This window comes from Carcharodon carcharias, chromosome 2, assembly GCF_017639515.1.
Source record: "Carcharodon carcharias isolate sCarCar2 chromosome 2, sCarCar2.pri, whole genome shotgun sequence".
In the NCBI taxonomy this organism is placed as follows: domain Eukaryota; kingdom Metazoa; phylum Chordata; class Chondrichthyes; order Lamniformes; family Lamnidae; genus Carcharodon; species Carcharodon carcharias.
The window spans coordinates 29384833-29407346 of record NC_054468.1 but is presented as its reverse complement, the minus strand read 5'-3'; the positions used below and the strand labels follow the sequence as shown (position 1 = coordinate 29407346).

General features: G+C 43.8%; 1 protein-coding gene across 1 annotated transcript in view; it reads left to right on the top strand.

Annotated features, from left to right (window-relative positions):
- Nucleotides 1-22514, top strand: part of nyap2a (neuronal tyrosine-phosphorylated phosphoinositide-3-kinase adaptor 2a) — a 168383-nt gene that overhangs the window by 59190 nt on the left and 86679 nt on the right. The window contains exon 2 of the mRNA XM_041204740.1: nucleotides 21054-21511. Coding sequence (XP_041060674.1) covers nucleotides 21054-21511 — 458 coding nt within the window. The remainder of the gene's footprint in view (nucleotides 1-21053; nucleotides 21512-22514) is intronic.

Below are 22514 nucleotides of genomic sequence, written 5' to 3'. Positions count from 1 at the left end.
AAGTCGTGGTCGGGGGCCAATCATGGGCAGCCTGTTTCCCGGCCGATCCCTGGCCCACCAATCACCCACTGAACTGAAAACTCTGCCCGGTGCGTTATGTGACTATATCTCAGTTGTATCATTGTGTATCTAGAGACTATAATGGTTAGTACAATTATATAGATGCAGATCATCTATATAACTTATATTTTATGCACAAGGAGTTCTATAACAGTATAAATTATATTGACACAAATTATTTTCTGCTGCTGCAAAATCATCATAAGACACATTATTCTGATGCATAATATGCTTTTTAATATTTCATGATCCTATACACACACAAATTATATAAGCCACTGCTAAACCTTTTCAATGTGCTGTACCATACTACATACTCTTGGATCAGTCTGTATTGAAAAACATTCTCATAGATCTCAAAATTATACTGTGAAATATCAACACATCGGCACTTAAGTTAATTTGAATTTCCCATGTCTGGTAATTTGCTGGAGGTGTTAACCCATTTATTTGAAATTTGTTAATGCCTTCCTCCCAAAATAGATGAGGAATTGAAGAAGCACATGTTATGCAATCATATGTCATCATTTCAAAAGATAATTTCAAGGCTGTTGCCTCTTGTGGTCCACTAATTAGCTAAAAGTAACAGGCAAACTAAGGGCTGAACTTTATGGCCCCTGCCAGGCGTGTTTTGGCAGGGGGCATGTTAAATATGATGGGCAACTATTCCACTGCCTTCCCACCCACCCAGACCCATTGCTCATAATATGGTCAGTGGGTAAGATGCCCACTAGCCACCTACCCTTGGGCATATTGAGGCCCTTAACTTCCCAATTTAAAGGGCAATTAAGGACCTAATTCTGCCTCCACCACCATAATACTGTTGGTTGATGAGAGTGGGCAGGCCCCTTTTTCACCAACTCTGATGAAAAATTGGGAAGGAGGAGGGTACCTCATTTGCGATATTGCCCTGTGTGCATCAGAAGCTTCCCCCAAGATTGTACCCCCATCTTTGTGCCTCCTCCCTGGCCTCCAAAACTCAACCTCCCACCCCATGCTCGGGTGCCTGAACCCTCCCCATCTAAAAACCCTGGACTTACCTAAGTCCGGTATCCACTCTTCCTCGTGCCCACTACTGAATTCAGGTGCTTCTGGGACTGGAGGTGCTGTTAGTCAATCAGATTGGCCAGCAGCTCTCGAGGGCAGGGCTTCCTTCCACTGAGGTCAGAGGGCAGAGGTCCCAGACTGAACTTGTTAAGTCTGCCCGTAGTGCATTATCACTGCTGGGCAGCCTTTGTTAACTTGGGTGAGTTCACCATCAAATTGCTCATCCTATTCTAATTATAGGGGGAGACAATGTTAACCCCTGTTCACTTGTAACTAATTTGTTCATTTTTGAGAACTTTTCTCGTTAGTTATTTCTGAAAGAAACACATTGTTTCGTGGGATTCACAGGATGTATCTCAGCCTGCAGACTCTACTGTGAATATACATACATACAAATTAGGAGCAGGAGTAGGCCATTCGGCCCCTCAAGCCTGCTCCACCATTCAATAAGATCATGGCTGATCTGATTGCAACCTCAACTGCCCATTCCCAACTACCCCGATAACCTTTCACTAGCTTGCTTATCTAGAATCTATCTAGCTCTGCCTTAAAAATGTCCAAAGACTCTGTTTCCACTGCCTTGTGCGAAAGACAGTACCAAAGGCTAACTACCCTCTGAGGGAAAAAAACATTTGCTCATCTCTTTCCTAAATGGGTGAAATTCATTCCTAATTCACTCCTAAAGATTTTTGGAGAAGGGGCTGGGACAGCATATAATATGGACACAAGCTTGGACATGTGCGCAATAGAGATCCTCTAGTACTGAGATGGAAGTACATTACAGTGACACATAATAAAAGTATGTTATAAATCAAACTGTTGGCCAAATGCCATTGAAGTTTATACTGACACATAGATCCCAGCATCTACAATTGGAAGTGAAACCTGACACCAGTGAGTCACAGCTGGAGATAGTGAGACTTCAGTTACAAATGAAGAATTTGAATAAGCAAAGGAACTGAGAAAACTTGAATTTGAAGCAAAGGACAGAGAAATGGCTTTTAAAAGGGAATTAGAAATTGTGAAGATAGAGAAGGAGGAAAGAGAAAAAGAAAGATAGAGAGAATTTCAACTGCATTTGTTGGCAGTTAGAAAAGAGATGTCAGTAGGTGAGGAAGGATTTATCTTAAGAGTAGAACCCAGTGGGGATATGTTTAAATTTGTAAAAGCTCTTCCAAAGTTTGAGGAAACAGATATTGAAGCATTCTTTATTTCATTTGAGAAGCTAGTTAAACTGATTAAATGGCCGCAGGAAAACTTGACATTATTATTACAATCTAAGCTATTAGGTAGGGGGCTTGAGGTATATGCTTACATAACATGCCCCCCACCGTGGTAGCACTGAGTTTTTCAATGCGCACTTCATGCTGGCTGGCCATTGATTGGTCAGCCAGCATGAAATCGCAATCTGGGGCTGATCGCGGTCAGTGGTCTGTTTCTCGACTGCTTCCAGGTCCACCAATCGTGCCCACACACTGAGCTAAACATTCAGGCCTTAGAGTTGGTTAGATGCCTTTTGGAATTGTTAAAATTAGACATTAGTATACATAAACTATCTACTGTCAAGCTCATTGGAACTGTCAACAGAACTGTCAAAATCAGCTGTCAAAAATGTCAGAGGGAGCTATCAAAGGGACCTTCCAAGATTGTCAGAAGCAGCTGTCAAAGGGAGCTGTCAAGGAATTTAAAAGTCCGGCCCCTTAAATCTCTGAAAAATGTCTGGAATGTTAAAAAAAATTGCTTGCTATTTCACAATGTCTCTTGTCATAAGCCTGAGGTCTACCATTACTGGATTATTGCTACATGATTGATTTCAAAACCATCCATTACTATAGTAGGATGCCTGTTAGCTCACAGTTTGATTGACAGCTAAAAGTGGTCATGGACTCTTTGATGTGGGACTATGAATTCCAATGCTTCTTATTATAAGGGACTGAGCATTTGAATGAAATGTTTCTTGTTATCCGGCTTTATTTAGTTGAGGGAACCTAAATATAGTGAATGGGCTTTTATGAATGAGTGTTTTTTTCAATATAATGAAGTCTTCAATAGATCCTTAGAACTTTATTTTGTAGAACTCTTTCATCTCATCTCTGCATGGGTCCAGAGGTCTGCCCATGGTGCATGCCCAGTGAGTTGGCTTGATAAGTATAAGGACGAAGGGTGGTGGGTGGGGGCCCTGGGTTGGCATGAGTTGGCACTAAATTGGCATAGGAGCTATAAAGGGCCATGGAGGTGGGAGGGGCCATAGGTTGGCATGGAGGGTATGGGGACTATGGGAGTGTGGGAGGTATGAGGTGGCATGGGTTGCCATGGATGGGAAATGGGTTGTGTGTGGGGAGGGTGAGGGCTGGAAGGATGTTTCATGTTATAATCTTTATTTTGAACTTTGGACACCGTGTTGGATCCTAGAGACAGGCCTTCTGTCCAGCCCGAATCTGCACCCGGCATCCTCCTCAGTTCTTCCCAGGTTGCCCGCCCCAGCTTCTGATTCAGCTTGCTCCCCAGATCTATTATCCAATGTCCAGGCAGACATTTTCAAAGGCCAGGTTTGCAGAGCCGGGAATTCTCTCAACTTTGCGCACCCAGCCCAGGAGTAAAAATCTGGGCCTTGCAGTTAGAAAATGTTTGCTGACAATGGCAAATTAATTGTTAGTGTTTTTGTATAGTACATTTCTGACTGATATTTACAGTAATCAACCTGTTTATTTTAGATCGATTAACATTTTCACACAATTGGTGGATAGAAGGCTGTCATACATTCAAGCTAAGAATTCATCCACTAATATCACTCAATGTCATTTCGAGCCTTTACTGACTAAATGAATTTGAAGTTTGAATAATGAAAACCACAGTGTGTCCAGATGAGCAGCAGAAAAGCACACAATGTCTATGGTAGGTGTAGAGAACTAAAGGGAACAATGAAGGATTCTGATGCCACTTTGCAAGGTGAGCATCCTGGTAGTTTAATAATCATGAAGCTATCGATCTACCCATAATCTAATGAGGTTCCTTCAGACAGCTTAATAAAGCAGGCATTCAATGTAAAAGCTTTTCTTTTTCCAGATGAACCTCTCCAGAAATGCGTTTACAAAACTTGCATTGTTGCAGTAATGGATTTATTCAATGCAGCACTAGGAAACAGGATTGATTTATTTTTAATACACTGGCACTCGATTATCGAAACCTTCACTTCTGAACCTTTGCACAACCTGTCTGCTTGCAGGGTAACTTGCACAATTTTCTCAGGTGCCTAAAATCCCAAATTATCTAAAATAATGACATGTTCTCCCAGGCAATTCTGATTAAGAACATCTTGTATGACACAGGCCTCTGTCTGATTAGCAGAAAGAATCTTCTGGTCCAGATGTACTTGGCCAATGAAAGAAGTATTTTTTGCTTGGATGGCTGTGGGCTTCTAGTTTCCTTTTCTAAGCAACAGGAAGCTGCCACAATTGGTAAAAAAATAAACACAGACTGTTGGGTTTTCAAATGCGGGATACTATTAATGTTACGTGTGCTGCTTTACATGGTTTTTGCACTAGTTCAGGATTGCCCCAGAAGCGGTCTGCCCTGGAGCTGCCGGGATGAGAGCAGCTCTATCAACATTAAAGAAGCTCGACACCACCCAGGGCAAAGCAGTCTGCTTGATTGGAACCCCACCCATCACCTTCAACATCCACTCCCTCCACTACCGATGCACAGTAGCAGAGCAGTGTGTACCATCTACAAGATGCGCTGCAGCAACTCATCAAGACTGCTTTGACAGTGCCTTCCAAACCCGTGACCTCTGCCACCTAGAAGGTCAAGGGCAGCAGATGCATGAGAACACCACCACCTGCAAGTTCCCCTCCAAGCCATGCACCATCCTGACTTGGAATTGTACCACTGTTCCTTCACTGTCACTGAGTCAAAATCCTGGAACTCCCTTCCTGACCGCATTGTGGGTATTCCTGCAACACATGCAGCAGTTCAAGAAGATGATTCACCACCACCTTCTCAAGGACAATTAGGGATGGACAATAAATGTCTAGCCTAACCAGCGATGCCCGCGTCCCATGAATGAATTTTTAAAAATCTGATGCAGATCAAACTCCTGAGGTTTCTTTAATTGCAATGACCGATCCTACGGAAGTAATTTTGATGTGATGATAGTTGTAAAGTAATCACCGACCCCTTATGCATTGCTCCCAATTCAGGAAAGGTCAGTGAAAAACCAGCTTGACTCAGTTTGTCGCACCTGGTTCCTCTCCCTCCCCAGCATGGATCTCTGCCACCCATTCCAGGTGGGATGAGGAGCAGGGAAGTTGACTGACTTCCCCGTCTTTCTAATGCAGCGCTGCTGACCAAAAGTTAGAACAGAACAGCAGAGGCAGTATTGACTGTGCAGAGATGAGAAATGCACTGAAGATACTTAAGGAGGAAGATGACGGATGTTCCAAACACAACTTCTTTGCCTACGCACAAGCTGTCACTTTTTGGGCTCATTGTCCAATTATTTATTTTTACTTGTTATGGGTCTTTAAATATCACTTATTCACCATCTGGTGAGTGCCCTGCTACAGCAACACTGAACTTTCCTTCTGTGAAGTGGCAAGATCCCTCTGCGGAGCAGCGATTTCATCCTTTACGTATAACTCAGACCCAGCAAAAGCACTCAGGGTTACAGTAGCAGGCAGAGGTTCCACCTCCAGCAATGATAAAACAAAGAACCTGCATTTGAATAGCACATTTCATGACAATAAAGCTCTTTTGCAAAAGTACAGTTAATTTTGATTGCAATCTTTAAATCACACTATTTAAACAGACTTGAGCTGAATTTTGGGTTGGCACTGAGGGAGTGCTACGTTGTTAGAGATGCTGTCCATCCGGCTGTTTTGCTGGTTCATGTGAACATGAAAAATCCATGTGTTAAAGAACTGGGAAAATCTAATACAAAAACAAAAATACCTAGAAAAACTCAGCAGGTCTGGCAGCATCTGCGGAGAGGAACACAGTTAACGTTTCGAGTCCGAATGACCCTTCAACAGAACTGTGTTCCTCTCCGCAGATGCTGCCAAACCTGCTGAGTTTTTCCAGGTATTTTTGTTTTTGTTTTGGATTTCCAGCATCTGCAGTTTTTTGCTTTTATCTTAGTGGGAAAATCTAATGATGTCCTGATCCACAATTCCCCTTCAGTTACTACAATCATGTAAAGAAGGTGGTTAATTAGTTATTCATCTCCTTGCTGGTAGAAAATGGGTGCCACATTTGCATACATAACAAATGTAAAAGTAAATCGTGAGCATTAAGACATTTTGACACAATGAGGTACTATAAAAATGCATGCATTTTAGTGATCAAAGAATCTTTGACAAAAAGCAACGTACTAATACGGAAAATAATAACACAATTCATGTTAAAAATCTGTCAGTTACTACTTGCATATGACATTGCTACGACAAAATGATGGATGGGTTTTCTCCCTCTCAAAACAAAACATGTCTGTCAAAGGATTTCACAAAGACAGTGCCATTTAGTATTTGCTCTCAGGGCCAATATATATTTCCAAATTTGGATGCATTAGATTTTCCTGTTTCTAGGGATTAATACTAGATTAGCGATGATGTAGTTGATACAATTGAGACTAGCACTGATGAACAAATCAGTCATGAATACATCAGATAATAATCTATGAATTGCAACGCATGCAGCTTAACAGATGCCTGCGTGCTTTCAAATGAAATCCTTGTATTTTGCATATTCTAACATCTGACTGTCCTCTGGAACAAACCTGAGCTTTTGACGTGATCATATCATTAGCTTTCATTAGAAATCAACTGACAGAACATGTTCAACAATATCTTTTAGTTGGACATGTAAATAAAAGTTTAAACCATGTTGTATGAGGTAATAGATTGTAATGGGTGATTATTAAGCTGCACAGCCCCTAATTTGTGATCCCAGGAAAAATGCGACGTGGTAGCACTTTGATTTGGCTGCTCTATGACCATATGACCAACCTCCCTCCTTGAGCCCTATGTTAACACTTCCTTCTCCTCCTATTTCCCCCACCTCCCCCCGCTACCCCCACCTTCCTTCAAATCTGTCATCATCACCCCTCTCAAGAAAATCCATCCTTGACCCCTCTGTCCCTGCAGACCACTGGCTATCTCCAAACTCCCGTTCCCCTCCAAAGTGCTTCAACAGGTTGATGCCTCCCAAAACCACGCACATCATTCCCACAATTCCATACTTGAACACCTCCAGCCAGGTTTCTGCTCCCACTACAGTAATGAAACGGCCCTTACCAACGTCACAAATGACTATCCCTCCTCAACCTTCTTGACCTACGCGCAGCTTTTGAGATGTTGACCACATTATCCTTGCCCAACACCTTTCCTCCATTATTCATTTGGCCAGAACTGCCCTTTCCTGGTTCCACTCTTATCTATCGAATGAAGCTTATGTTTTTAGCCATCTTATTGTAGTCAGAGAATCACCTGCCTTGGGTGCCCTTCTCATTATCACACTGTTACCTCTGGAGTCGCCCAAGGATCTATCATTGTTCCTTTCTTGTTTCTCATCTATCTGTGTCCCCTCAGGGACACCATATGAAACACAGCATCAGTTTTCACATCTATGCTGCAAGCCAGCTTTCCCTCACCACCATCTCTCTCTCGACCCCTCCACTGCCTATAAATTGTCAGACCCAGTCTGACATCCAGTACTGGATGAGCAGTTTTTTCCTGCAATTAAATTTTGGGAAGACCAAATTCATTAGGCTGAATTTTAGCTCAAAAAACAGCAGGGGGATATTAAAGTGTCAAAAATCTGTTTCCTGAAGTAAACCTACCTCCAACCCGCCCACTTCTGGGATGAAGCCACAAGGTGTGTGGGTAGGTAATCCCAGCCAACGGGTCTGGCTGTAGCTTTAAGTATGATAATCTAGCTGTGAGCCTCATTGTCATGCAGCTTTTGAAATTTAATCGCTGCTGGCTGAGTTTCCTGAGCTACAGGGAACTCAATTGTTTCCTCAAGGCGAGGACTATGTGAATTCAGGAGCTGAGTACCTTCACACTTACCTCTGCATCTAGGGGCATGTCTCAAGAGCCTCCGTGAGCAAAGCCCCACCACCAATGAACTTCACCATGAAAGCTTCACCGCCACCACCAGCAGGGCTCACTACCCCCACCCCCACCCCCACCAGGCCACCACCCGAAGTTCATCTCCCTCAGGACCCAACCTCCCTCCTGCCAGGATTGTCAGCACCTCTGTTGCTCCACCTCTCCGATTGACCCCCTCCCTCCGAATGCCCTCTTTCCAGTTCCCCCCCTCCACTTTTGTCGATGCTCCTTCTGTTAGCCCCCACTCCGCCAGCCTTCTTCTGGCCAACCCATGTCCCAATCAGCCCCTACTCCTGTGCAACCCCCACCTCAGGTTGACCCCTCCAGTTCCCGCATGTACTTATCTGTTGCTATGGCATTCAGTGACTGGCTGCCTGCCCTACTGAAGGCCCAACTGTCAATCAATATGGGCCTCCAGGTGGGGAACCGATCACTGGCATCACTCACAGCCAGTGGTTAAAACTCCACAGTGTAGTTGAGAGACTCAAAAAGTGGGCCTGCTCAGTTAAAAATCTGCCATTGTCTTTGGCCCCCAACACAAACTCTGTTCTCTAGACACTGACTCCATCCCTCTCACTGGCCACTGTTTGAACCTGAACCAAGCTCTTTGCAACCAATACATATCCATACCATCACTCAAAACCTCCTATTTCTGTCTCCATAACATCACCAACCCCTCCCCTGCCTCAAGCTTTTGTTATCTGCCCTCACATCTCCTTAAGTGGTTCGGGAATCAGATTTTGTTTTGATAATGTTCTAGTGAAACATCTTGGAACGTGAGCGTTCACAGTGAATTGAACAAATTTTGACATTTGACTATCTCAAAATGAAACACCATTTTGACAGGACTTGCATAGTCCTATTGGATATTGGATAATAAAATGTCCTTCTTCCCAACAACTCCGCCCCCCCCACCACCCCCAACACCACCCCCCCCCCCCCACCGCCGCCCCCCCCCCACCACCACCCCCACCGACCCCACACCCACCTCCATCCGCAACAGGGCCACCTGTCACTGGTTTCAATGTTATGCTTTCACAGAGCACTGACTCTCTATTAACACATGCTATTAACACATTCTGCTCTCCCCTTGATGCCACTATCAGCACCTTCTTAGTCTTTAACACTACCACTAACACTTCCTTTGTCTTGTGCCCGTGACATCTTTGTCAATCTCTCCTTAGCTCCCCACCTTTCTCTGACCTTCTATCTCGCTCCATCCCCTCCTAAACAGTATAAAATCCATCAAATTTCTACTTCTCTTTAGCTCTGAAGCAGTTATACCAACTCGAAATGTTAGCTCTGTTGCTCTCTTCACAGATGCTGCCAGACCTGCTGAGCTTTTCCAGCATTTTTGTTTTTATTTAAAATAATTAGGTTTCTGTAAGTGGGGAGTTTTGTAGTTTAATATTTTTTAGTCTCCCATTATCATATTCCATTGTGGCAAGATCTCCTGGAATGACACTCCAGTGTAATGGATCTCTCTGTAATGATTTTCAGTGTCAGTCCATGAAGACCCTGAAACCTGAAAGGTTAGTGAGCTGAATGTTTCTTTCCCATCTGTGAAAGATCGAGCGCGTTATGGATCAACATTCTTAATGATGAGTCTTTGAGATCCTATTTAACCTTTGCTGGGCTTTGCTAGTTAGAAAGGGCAATCTGAGACCTGACATTGACTTTAAACAGAACAAGTGCATGTGCTGGCATTTTATTTGGTATTACTACTGCAAATGTTCCACCTAGCAAGTCACCTTTGAAGCATTGAGCAGGTAGATAAAGGTCCAACATGGGGCATGGCAGATTTCCTTCAGCTGGGCAATGTCAAAAGCTTCCCAAATGAATCCTTAAAACTGCAGAACTTTCTACTATGTCAGAGACCACAATTTTTCAGCTCCCAATTGCTAAAAATATTGAAATAATAATTACCAAAGCTCTGCTCATCTTTCTTTTTTTTCACGCAATCTTCATTTTCACCAATTCTGTGCACCTATTCTCCAGCCTTTGTCACTGATCCATCACTGTACACTAAACTTTTGCCATCCCTACTCTTACATGGTGGGAGCAGCCTGCTGACAGAAAAGGAGTTCAATTTTCCACCTGATATTAGTTTTTAATAGAGAAAAATAAAATCTCCTTGGTGCTCCATCCTGCTGATGATGAGGTTGAAAATGTAAGTAAAGAGCCGAGCGGTTATATGAAATTTCAAATTGCTCAGTAAGGCGAGAGTTGCCATTTTCATTTTTATAGTTACTGTTTGTTTAGCATGTTTATTCCTCATGCTGCAATCCCCTATATGCTCAGGAACATCATAGAACAGAGCTGAAAGCATCAACTTCATTGATTTCAAGAAGGCTTTCGACAGAATCCATTGGCAGTCATTTCCGGTACATCACAAGACAGTTTGGCATCCCGGAATGGTATATTAACATCTTGAAAGCCTTATACTATGTCTCCAGCTGCTACATAAAGACCATCACAGGCACTAGGGACTCCTTCAACATCATCACAGGAGTACAGCAAGGCTGCTTACTCTCCCCATTGTTTTTCCTCTTGGCTATTGATTTTGTCATGACAGAGGCGATGGTTGGTGCAGACTTTGGCATCCAGTGGCAACACCACTGATTGACAGAGCTAGATTTCACAGATACACGGTGGGGAGGCAATAGTGTAATGGTATTGTCGCTGGACTAGTAATCCAGAGATCCAGGGTAATGCTCTAGGGACCCTGGTTTGAAACCTGCCACAGCGATTGGTGGAATTTTAATTCAATAAAAAATCTGGAATTAAAAGTCTAATACTGACCATGAAATCATGGAATCATACTTGACAGATAATGTCCCAGACACCACCGTGATGCCCCACCGGCAGGACAGACCCAGCGGAGGTAGCAGCACAGTGGTGTACAGTCAGGAGGGAAGTGCCCTGGGAGTCCTTAACATTTACATTGACTCCGGACCCCATAAGGTCTCATGGCATCAGGTCAAACATGGGCAAGGAAACCTCCTGCTGATTACCAAATACCATCCTCCCTCAGCTGGTGAATCAGTGCTCCTCCATGTTGATCATCACTTGGAAGAAGCACCGAGGTAGGCAAGGGCGCAGATTGTACTCTGGGTGGAGGACTTCAATGTCCATCACTGAGAGTAGCTCGGTAGCACCACTACTGACCGAGCTGGCCGAGTCCAGAAGGACATAACTGCTAGACTGGTTCTGTGGCAGGTGGTGAGGGAACCAACAAGAGGGAAAAACATCCTCATCAACCTGCCACAGATGCATCCATCTATGACAGTGGTCTGTGACCACTGCACAGTCTTTGTGCACCTTCACATTGAGGATACCCTCCATCGTGTGTTGTGTGCCACAACCACTGTGCTAAATGGGATAGATTTCAAACAGATCTAGCAACTCAAGACTGAGCATCCATGAAGCGCTGTGAGCCATCAGCAGCAGCAGAATTGTACTTGAACACAATCTGTAACCTCATGGTCCGGTGTGTCCCTCACTCCACCATTACCATCAAGCCAGGGGATTAACCCTGGTTCAGTGAAGAGCGCAGGAGGGCATGCCAGGAGCAGCACCAGGCATACCTAAAAATGAGGTGAAGCTGGTGAAGCTATAAAACAGGACTAAATGTGTGCCAAACAGCATAAGCAGCAAGTGATAGACAGCTAAGCGATCCTACAACCAACGGATCAGATCTAAGCATTGCAGTCCTGCCACATCCAGTCGTGAATGATGGTGAACAATTAAACAACACACTGGAGGAGGAGGCTCCACAAATATCCTCATCCTCAATGATGGAGGAGCCCAGCACATCAGTGCAAAAGAAAAGGCTGAAGCATTCGCAACAATCTTCAGCCAGAAGTGCCGAGTGGATGATCCATCTTGGCCTTTCCGGAGGTCACCAGCATCACAGATGCCAGTCTTCAGCCAATTTGATTTACTCCACATGATATCAAGAAACAGCTGAAAGCACTGGATACTGCAAAGGCTATGGGCCCTGACAATATTCCGGCAATAGTACTGAAGATTTGTGCTCCAGACCTTGCTGCGCCAAGCTGTTCTAGTACAGCTAAAACACTGGCATCTACTCTGCAATGTGGAAAGTTGCCCAGGTATGTCCTGTACACAAAAAGCAGGACAAATCCAAACCAGCCAATTACCACCCCATCAGTCTACTCTCGATCATCAGCAAAGTAATGGAAGAGGTCATCAACAGTGTTATCAAGCAGCACTTGCTCAGCAATAACCTGCTCACTGATGCCCAGTTTGGGTTCTGCCAGGGCCACTCAGCTCCTGACCTCATTACAGCCTTGGTTCAAACATGGACAAAAGAGCTGAACTCCCGAGGCGAGCTGAGAGTGACTGTCCTTGATATCAAGGCAGCATTTGACAGAGTGGGGCATCAAGGAGGCCTAGCAAAAGTGGAGTCAATGGGAATCGGGGGAAAACTCTCTACTGGTTGGTGTCATACCTAGCACCAAGGAAGATGGTTGTGGTTGTTGGAGGTCAGTCATCTCAGCTCCAGGACATCACTTCAGGAGTTCCTCAAGGTAGTAGCCTAGGCTCAACCATCTTCAACTGCTTCATCAATGAGTTTCCTTCTATAATGAGGTCAGAAGTGGGGTTGTTCGCTGAGGATTGCACAATGTTCAGCACCATTCAAAGCTCCTCAGATACTGAAGCAGTCCATGTCCAAATGCAGCAAGACCTGGACAATATCCAGGCTTGGGCTGACAAGTGGCAAGTAACATTCATGCCACACAAATGTCAGGCAATGACTATCTCCAACAAGAGAGAATCCAACCATTGCCCCCTGATGTTCAATGGCATTACCATCACTGAATTCCCCACTATCAACATCCTGGTGGTTACCACTTACCAGAAACTGAACTGGACTAGCCATATAAATACTGTGACTACAAGAGCAGGTCAGAGGCTAGGAATCGTGCGATGAGTAACTCACCTCCTGACTCCCCAAAGCCTGTCCACCATCTACAAGGCACAAGTCAGGAATGTGATGGAATACTCTACACTTGCCTGGACCAGTGCAGTTCCTACAACACTGAAGAAGCTGGACACCATACAGGACAAAGCAGCCCACTTGATTGGCACCATATCCACAAATATTCACTCCCTCCACCTGCAACACATAGTAGCAGCTGTGTGTACCATCTACAAGATGCACTGCAGGAATTCACCAAGGCTTCTTAGACAGCACCTTCCAAACCCACGACCACTACCACCTAGAAGGACAAGGGAAGCAGATAGATGGGAACACCACCACCTGGAAGTTCCCCTCCAAGTCACTCACTATCCTGACTTGGAAATATATTACTGTTCCTTCACTGTCACTGGGTCAAAATCCCGGAACTCCCTTCCTGACAGCACTATGGGTGTACCTACACCACATGGACTGCAGCGGTTCAAGAAGGCAGCTCACCACCATCTTCTCAAAGGCAACTAGGGATGGGCAATAAATGCAGGCCCAGCAATTGAAGCCCACATCCCATGAATGAATAAAAAAAGACATCACCTTGCTGACCAAAGAATCACATGTGCTCCAAGACATGATCATGTTTGTGGACATGACCCGTCTTGAGAGGAGCGGCGCCAAGATTGGTCTATGCATTAGCTTAGAGAGGACCTAGACAATGATGACTAGATGGCAACAAGGCTATCCCATCACCATTGGACAACAGAACATCGAGGACATCAACTATTTCCCCTACCTAGGAAGCAACATCTCCAGGGACGGTGATATAGAGATCGACATCCACACAATCGGCAAAGCAGAATCAGTCTCCCAGCGGTTGTACATGGTTTGGATATCCAACACCATCAACACAGTTATGAAGCAGCGAATCAATGTGTCCACAGTAGTACCAACTTCAATCTATGCCAGCGAGACCTGGTAGAGCACAGCAAAGGTGTCTCGTCAGTTGGGTGTCTTTCATCGGCATTGCCTACGTAAGATCCTGGGCATCAGATGAAGGGGCAGCATCACCAGTGAAGATGTTCTAGTCAGAGGGGCCTGTGGGACATTGTGACAGAGAGATGACTGAGGCTGGCAGGACACTTATTTCGCCTCCAGGATGTATGCCCCGCCAAAGTGGCAGTACAATGGGCACCACCAGATGGAAGAAGAAGACTGGGCCTGCCAGAGAAGACCTGGTGAAGTACACTTAAGGAGAAACTTCAAGGGTGTGACACCACTTGGGCTGGAGCGGAAGAGATTGTGATGGACCAGGACCGGTGGCGGAGTCTTGCTGCCCATTACCCTGCCTGAGATGGAGGGAACTAAGCCTAAGCAAGTAAGTAAGGTTATTCAGCAAGATAAGAGTCCCTCGCAATAACTGTATGCTATTCATTTAGCAGATTAGGAATACACATTGTGTGACTGTACTGTTTATTTCGTAGGGTGAGTATTATTCACTAGGTAACTATGGAGTTACTGTTTATATAGCTGGGTAAGGGTCCCTTGTAGTAACTGTATGAAGTTATGGTTTACTCAACAGGGGGAGGATTACTCACTGTGTAACTATATGGAATTCCTGGGGCAGAATTTCCTCTGGAGATGTTCTAGCAAGCAGGAGAGGAAAAATCAGGCAGGCAGCTGTTCTGCAGCTGCCCGTTGCACACCAGCAGTTGTAGTGATTTTATGCAGAAAGTGACATTAGGTGATGTATACCTTTACCCAAATATGGCAATAATATTGGTGTAAGTGAAGTGACTTCCTTCCAATTGTGCTAACGCAATGGTGCCCATCAGGAACAGGCTGAGTGTGTGGTGTACGGTGTGGTTGTGGCAGGAGAAGGGGCATTTAAATTTTAATGCCCCCCCCACCCCTGCCACTGAGGAAAAGTAATCGATTGCACAATAATCAATTACAGCCCAAATGACTCCTTCCTTCAATTAAAAAAAAAACATTTTGTTGGCTGCCTCGAGTCCACCGGCCATGTTAAGCTGCTGCAGGCCGCTGAGTCCTGCAGAAGCAGTTTTTCTCTCTCTCCTTCAAGGCAGGCTCACAAACACAGATAGGACTCTCGTCAATGCCCTGCCTGACATTCAAATGATCCTAATCCCAGGAAAATCAGACAGGGTTCGGACAAAAATAACATGCTTCACCAAAGTACCGAAAGCATAATGGCTGCTGGGAGATGGAGAGCAGGGAGGCGGGTGGGGATGTATGGGTGGGGGGGTGCAGAGATGCTCTCCTGTTTAACAATCTAAATTACTTTGTAACTGTGGGTAAAATGAAGATACCTGACCCATCTCTTCTGAGGTCACAACAGGAATATTATAATAATGCAGAATGGATATTCTGAGAATCAATATTCTGCACCCACAGAATCACTTCTTTTTGATCAAGCGCTGACTCTCTTGTACTCTATCGTAAAATCAAAAGCACCTAATCTTCTATTTAGAACTGAAACAACAAAACCCAATAGGAATTGCCCAGGCGCATTTCAATTTAGATGACTCTTTTTATCCTGAAACGCTGTTGACATAAGGGAGTCCATTGCTCAGTTGTTCCACTTTGTCAATGTTAGCAGAATTATAGTTGGCACGCAGTTTCCATTTACCAGAAGCTTTGACAGCACTGGTTTATTTAGGGCAGGGGTTAAGTACAAATGAACATTTTCATTTCTGAGAAAGCTGCTTGTCATTGTGTAAAAATTAACAGGCAGCAGTCGCTTCCTAGTCGTCAGCTTGAAAATGGCATTGACCTCAGAAAATAAAGCATGTGCTGCATTGTTATCCCATGTGGTCCACAGAGCCACTGTGTACTGTAGAGTGACTCCATGTGGCCATCCACCGTATTGCATGTGCTGAACAGTGACATCATGGTTGCTGCAGGTCTGTTGTATGCTGTATAGTGGCTCCGAGTGGTCATCCAGTGTAGTGCATGCAACCAAGAGATCTACGATGCAGTGAAAATGTGATCGACACTCCAAAACAAAAGCACAAATTCAAACAATGGCATGCTGTGGCCTACAACCCATTGTTACTGTAATTTGCTGACGGTGCTGGGTTAGGGAGTGGGCTCTTGAGAGAATTTCACTATCAGTCCAACTGGCCTTGACAGTGCAGTAGATATGGAACAAATATTGAACAGTGAGGGGGGAGGGGGGTATGAGGGAATGAATTACTTGAAAGCAAAGAATGACAATGACTGATGGATCCAGCACAGTCTGGCCCAGGTACAGTTCACTCTGTCTGAGGATATACCCTGCTTTGCCTGAAAATGTTTAATAGGAACATATATGAATTATTAGTAAATGTGTTGCATGCCATACATTCAGCTTTGTTTTAAAGTTATTCTGTGGCGATGCTGCCTTAAGTATAGATTCCAACAACAGATGTACAGGCAGGTCCTTTTGGATCTACCCTCACCCCAACCCATTTCGCTACATGGTGGGGAACTGCTGGAATTGCTGCTGTGAAAGGGAGGCTGCTAGCACAGGGGTACAGAATCTGGGCAGTGCTGTAAAGCCGTCAAAAACAAGGGCATTTACGGGAGCAAAAGAACACTAAAGATAGGATCGAGGCTCTCACTGAAGCCAAGATCTGGGCCTTTAACAGGTGTTTGATCCTGTATCTACAGAGATGCCCATATTGTACTGAAAGTAAGTACCAAGTTGAACTCAGGAAGAAAAACTGTTAAACCATGGGCCACATCAACGGGTTTTTCAGCTCCTGCTGTTTTCTGCAGATTACAGAACGGCTGCAACCCATTTTCCAGAACGTAAAACACGACGGATGTCCTAGCTCATCCATCGGAAACTGATTAGTAATTAGCAACGCGCTTAACCATAGAGCGGGTATGCAATGCTAACTTTAAACAAAAAGTTGGCATGAGTACAAAACAGAAAATCCCATTTTGCACTCATGCTGACTTATTATTAACAGGCAGGAATGTCGTGACCCAGACCACCCCCACCAGCATAAACATTATTTCATAGTGTACAGAAATAATTAAATTGCTGTTAAAAAGATCAGGAAAATTGTCACAAATACTTCACCATTTATACTTTTTTCCCATGTGCATTCATTTCCAACTAACTAGAAGAAATGCACAGCAAAACAACTTGAATTGATCGAGAAAATAATGAGAGGCACAGTTTAATATCCCAGAAAAGCTTGTTTGTGGTCAGCAAGCAAATAGTTGTTTCAGCTGGCGTATTAGCATTTCTTTAAGCACCTTTCCATGAAGTGATTGATATTCTTGTTTTTTTGCCTTTTACAGATTATCATGATGCATTTCCCTGGGCTAAAATATACTGGCCAAACCTTCAGCCTTTTTAATAAACAGTTGACCTTCAGGTCTATGCTGCAGTCCCAGAAGTTGAAATAAATGCAGGTAGTAATGGAATGCATAATCTAGCCTGGCACCCCAGTGCAGTCCCGAGGAAGTGTTGTCACAGTTGCCTTCCTCCTGATGAAGTGTTAATGTGAGAGCCCAGCTGCTCTTGTGTTTCAATTGAACATGAGAAGTTCCTATTTGAAAAACAGGGAAGGTGCCCAGTGTTCTGGTCAACATTTCTCCTTCCATCCACAACACCTGAAGCTATCTGATCATTCATCCCATTGCTGTTTTCAGGATCATGTTTTATGCAAAATGGTTGCTTTGTAAGCTGATTTTTGTTTTATTTGCTCATAGGCGGTGAGCATCACTGGCAAGGACAGCGTTTATGTCCCATCTCTGATTGCCCTTGCAAAAGTGGTGGTGAATTGTCTTCTGTAAGCGCTGCGGTCTGTGATGTAGATACTCCCACAGTGCTGTGACAGAGAGAGTTGCAGGATTTTGACCCAGCGACGATGAAGGAACTTTGATATATTTCCAATTCAGGAACGTGTGTGACTTGGAGGGGAACTTGCAGGTGATGGCAACAACCGTGGCTTTGGAAGGTGCTGTGCTGGGCAAGTTGCTGCAGTGCATCTTGTAGAGGTGCACCGGTGGTGGCAGGAATGAATGTTTAAGATGGTGGATGGGGTGCCAGGCAAGCTTTGTCCTGAATAGTGTCAAGTTTCTTGAGCATTAGAGCTGCACTCCTCCAGGCAGCTGGATAGTGTTCTGTCAACACAACATAACAACAGTGACTGCACTGAAAAAGTAATTTATTTGATGTAAAGCACTTTGGCGTGCCTTGAGAGACGTGTCATGTGCTATGTGAATACAACTTGTTTCTTTCAGTGGCGATTGCGCAGAGATGAGATAATGAATAAATACTGTAGTGAATTCTCTATTAATGTCATCCTTAAGGAAATGACAGGCTATGAGCAGGATTTCGCCTCCCTGCCTGCCATTGGGATCTTCCGTTCCCACCGAAAGTCAATGGACTTTTGGCTGGGCCACCAAATCTCCCACGGTTGGTCCCGCCACAAGGGGGTTGGAAAATCCCTGCCTATGTCTTTTGATTTGATTAGCTTTTCTCATGTGATAGTTCATGTCAACAAGTAGGAATTTAAATATATCCATTTAATTAGCTCTCTGACATCATGTTGCGTGTGGGAGGGTGGAGGTGGAAGGAGATTGGGGAGGGAACTGCCCCTGGTTAATCTCACATCTTTGACAGATATTGTGAAAGGCGATAAATTTAGTGATTTTTAAAACATTAATGCCACTTGTCATTAATAATTCAGCTCAAATTCTGCTCTATAACCTTCAACCACTTAAAACCCAACAGTAACCACAAGGGTGCATATTGCCAGTTTCATTATTGGCTTGGATGATGTACGCTTTGCCCCTTGAAATATGTTGTTTATTTTACATTTCCAATTCTAGTCCATTAAAAATGTGAAATTTTGTTTTGATCATAAAGCTATGGTTTAATGCTATTTAATTTGCATATTCCACCCTTTATTAGAAGCTGAAGAATTTAAAAACAATCCTAGCCTGTACTTGATGAAGGCACTCACATTTGAGACCCATTTCAGGAAGTTGTGCCTTCTGCTCTCTCATCCTTGAGTTTAGCCTTCAGGTACTTTACAATTAGTGGGGCTTTACAACTAGGGAGAGGGCAGGATACAAAGTCAAAGTCAATGTAAATCATATGTCCATGAAATAAGTCTCTGTTACATAACATAAATCTTCACATGCCTGTTCACTATTAAGAAGAAAACAACTTTTTAAAAGGATCATTGTTTGAAGTTGTGATCCATTTTAGCATGAGGAGAGTAATATATGGCTATCATGTGATCGGTATGTCCAAGTTTAAGTTCTTTAAATATCCTAATAGTTATGCTGGACATGTTTAGACAAAGGCTATTTGGGAAATGGACTATAATTAGGTGATGAATTGCGGTCACATAGAGAGCACAAAGTAATAACACGCACTACGGAACAGATAAACAGCACCACATGCTAGATAATTTATCAGTCTCTTGTGGGTACTTTACTTTTCGACACTCACAAACATAATTTATTGCTGTTACATTCTGTCTTGAAGATATAACCATAGAAATTGTTGTTGGCAATACATTTGACGTTAGATTTTCACCTTTACTGTCTTAGTATTAAGCATCACCTGGGTCGCACAGAAAGTAGTCTGGTGGGGAGGATCATATGCACAAGGATGTCTCTGATTGTCCTTGCATTTGAATTGAATGGAAGAAAAATCACCAGACTATGGAATCGGTCTGAATTGCTAAATGCAACTCCGCATACATACACACATACGTGAATACACATGCACAAAAACACACATACACACACATAACTGTTCATCCAACTTTCAAGTTCCTATTGGGAATTCTCAGGTTCACCCAATAGCAAAGAGCCTCCAGACATTCACTCACACCAACCCATGCCTGATGGTATTGGTTTGATTGGACCTCTGTCCAGATTCAACTTCTTCATTTCTGTTCCTGTTCTACTTTTGCATTGACCCATGCGTCTTCCTTCTTCTATCAGCAGCCGTTTATTTTGTGATTCTGTATTTATAGTACATGACCCAGTCAATCACTTCAAAAAGACTTGTTGAAAAATAATGCAACAAAGGTTGGTTAGTTTGCTTGATTACTTGAATGACATTTGTGAATGTAATGTCTTCTGGTACAGTGCACTACATGTTAGTGTACCAACAAACAATGTCGGCAGCAAGACAATGGGGGTTTTCTGATGTCCCCAAATGTCAATAATCAAAGTTCATGATGCTAAGTACAAGAGCAGTAATTCACATGGTCATTAACTGTAATTGTCTCTTAAGCAGCACCTCAAGCACTGTTATAAAGCAGCATTTTTTTAATTCATTCTCAGAATGTGGGCACAACTGACAAGGGAGGTGAAAATAGCCTATGGTTATTCTGAACATCTATCTGGTTGACAGAATGAGTTAGATGGTTAAATAAGCCTTTCTCACTCCTATTTTGAAGTTTTAATGTCCTGATATGATTGACACCCTTTTCCACCGAAAGTATTACCCGTTCTTGAAAAGATTCAAACATAAAAACAAAAAAACTGCGGATGCTGGAAATCCAAAACAAAAACAGAATTACCTGGGAAAACTCAGCAGGTCTGGCAGCATCGGTGGAGAAGAAAAGAGTTGACGTTTCGAGTCCTCATGACCCTTCAACAGAACTGTTGAATCAGTTCTATCGAAGGGTCATGAGGACTCGAAACGTCAACTCTTTTCTTCTCCGCCGATGCTACCAGACCTGTTGAGTTTTTCCAGGTAATTCTTGAAAAGATTCATATTGGAAAGTGATCAGTGACAAAACAATTTTTCACATAACAGGGAAGTGATAAAATTGATTTTCATTGCAAAAGGCTGAAAAAAAAATGGAGTGAAAACTCATCTTCTGCATTGTCACCACCTCTTGTTGTTTTCCTTCCAGCTTAGGTGGAGAGGTTGGAAAAGGAAGTGAAGGCACTTGCATGGGAAAACACTTTCGTATGGGATTCATGACACTGCCCGCTCCTCAAGACCGCTTGCCACATCCTTGTGCCAGTGGCTTTTCAGTAAGGTCGCAGTCGCTTCATTCTGTGGGGGGTGGCGATGATGAAAGTCATGCCTGTGCACGCAAACAGCCGCCTCCAAAACCCAAGCGAGATCCGAGCACAAAGCTGAGTATCTCAGCAGAAACTGTGAATGTTGGGCTCGCAGCAACGTCAGGAACAGGAGGGACACCAGTCGGAACAGGATGGGCACCAGGAGCAGGAGGGACACCAGAAGCAGCTGGGACATCAGGAACAGAAGGAACGCCAGGATCAGGAGGAATATCAGCAACGGCTGGAATAGGAGGGACACCAATGGCGACTGGGACAGCGTTGAAAGAGCATGACAAAAATGCAGGTGAGCGAATCCTACGCTCCAGATTATTAAAATGATGTGGGTACAATTTTGACTTTTTGCAGTAGCATAAAACAGGTGATGGCAAATCAGCAACTTGTTTTACATCTCTCCCCATTTTTATTTCCATTGACGTCAAAGAAGGCATGATGTTAAACTTTCTGTTATATAAGGTTATCAATTGATAGGTTACAATGTTAGGTAAATGGAGTTGAGATGCAAATTAGCCATGACTTAATTGAATAGTGGAATAGGTTTGAGGAGCTAAATAGCGCATGCTAGTTCCTATGTTCCTTCCAGGTTCACTTTAGGTCCTGTGCCAGTGTCCTCTTTGACTGATTTTCCATCCTTACATGACCAGCACACTGACACTTCAGGCACTACTAGTGCCCTCCGCACCTCCTCCTCGCAGCATGGTGGTTGCATCCAGATAACACAAGAGGACCAAATTGTATGTAGTCCCTCGTGCATTGGTTTCAGTATGGTGTTTGTTGCTGCTGGGTTAAACTCCTGCACAAGCCAATTTCTCGACCAGCAGCAGGTAGGTTTTTCAAGATGGAAGCTGACTCCAGAAGAAACAAAACATCAATTGAAAAACCATTCACTATTTGGGACAGTGTGGCATGTTTTTTGTTGTTTTCAGCTGTTACAGAAAGGAGTGTCAAGGATGTTTAAAAAAGGTCTGGAAGTGTTAGAATTCTTCACTCACATTCTCTACTACAAGATAAATCAGTTTCTTTATTTGTCATTGACCTTGTCTTACCCAAGTGGTCATCGGTTCCACCCCTCGAAAGAATAGAGAGGCATTTGCTCCTACATGCAAGATCATGATATCCATTCTGCATATCAAGGGCGAGGTCTTGATACAGTCCCTGGTTTAGACTATGATATAAGTAGATATTGGGCAATGTGAATCAACTCTGGAATGTATGCCACATGGAACCTGCTTGTAGGAGTGACAGACACTGCTGAATCCCAGGAGACGTTTCCAGTGGATCAGAAATTG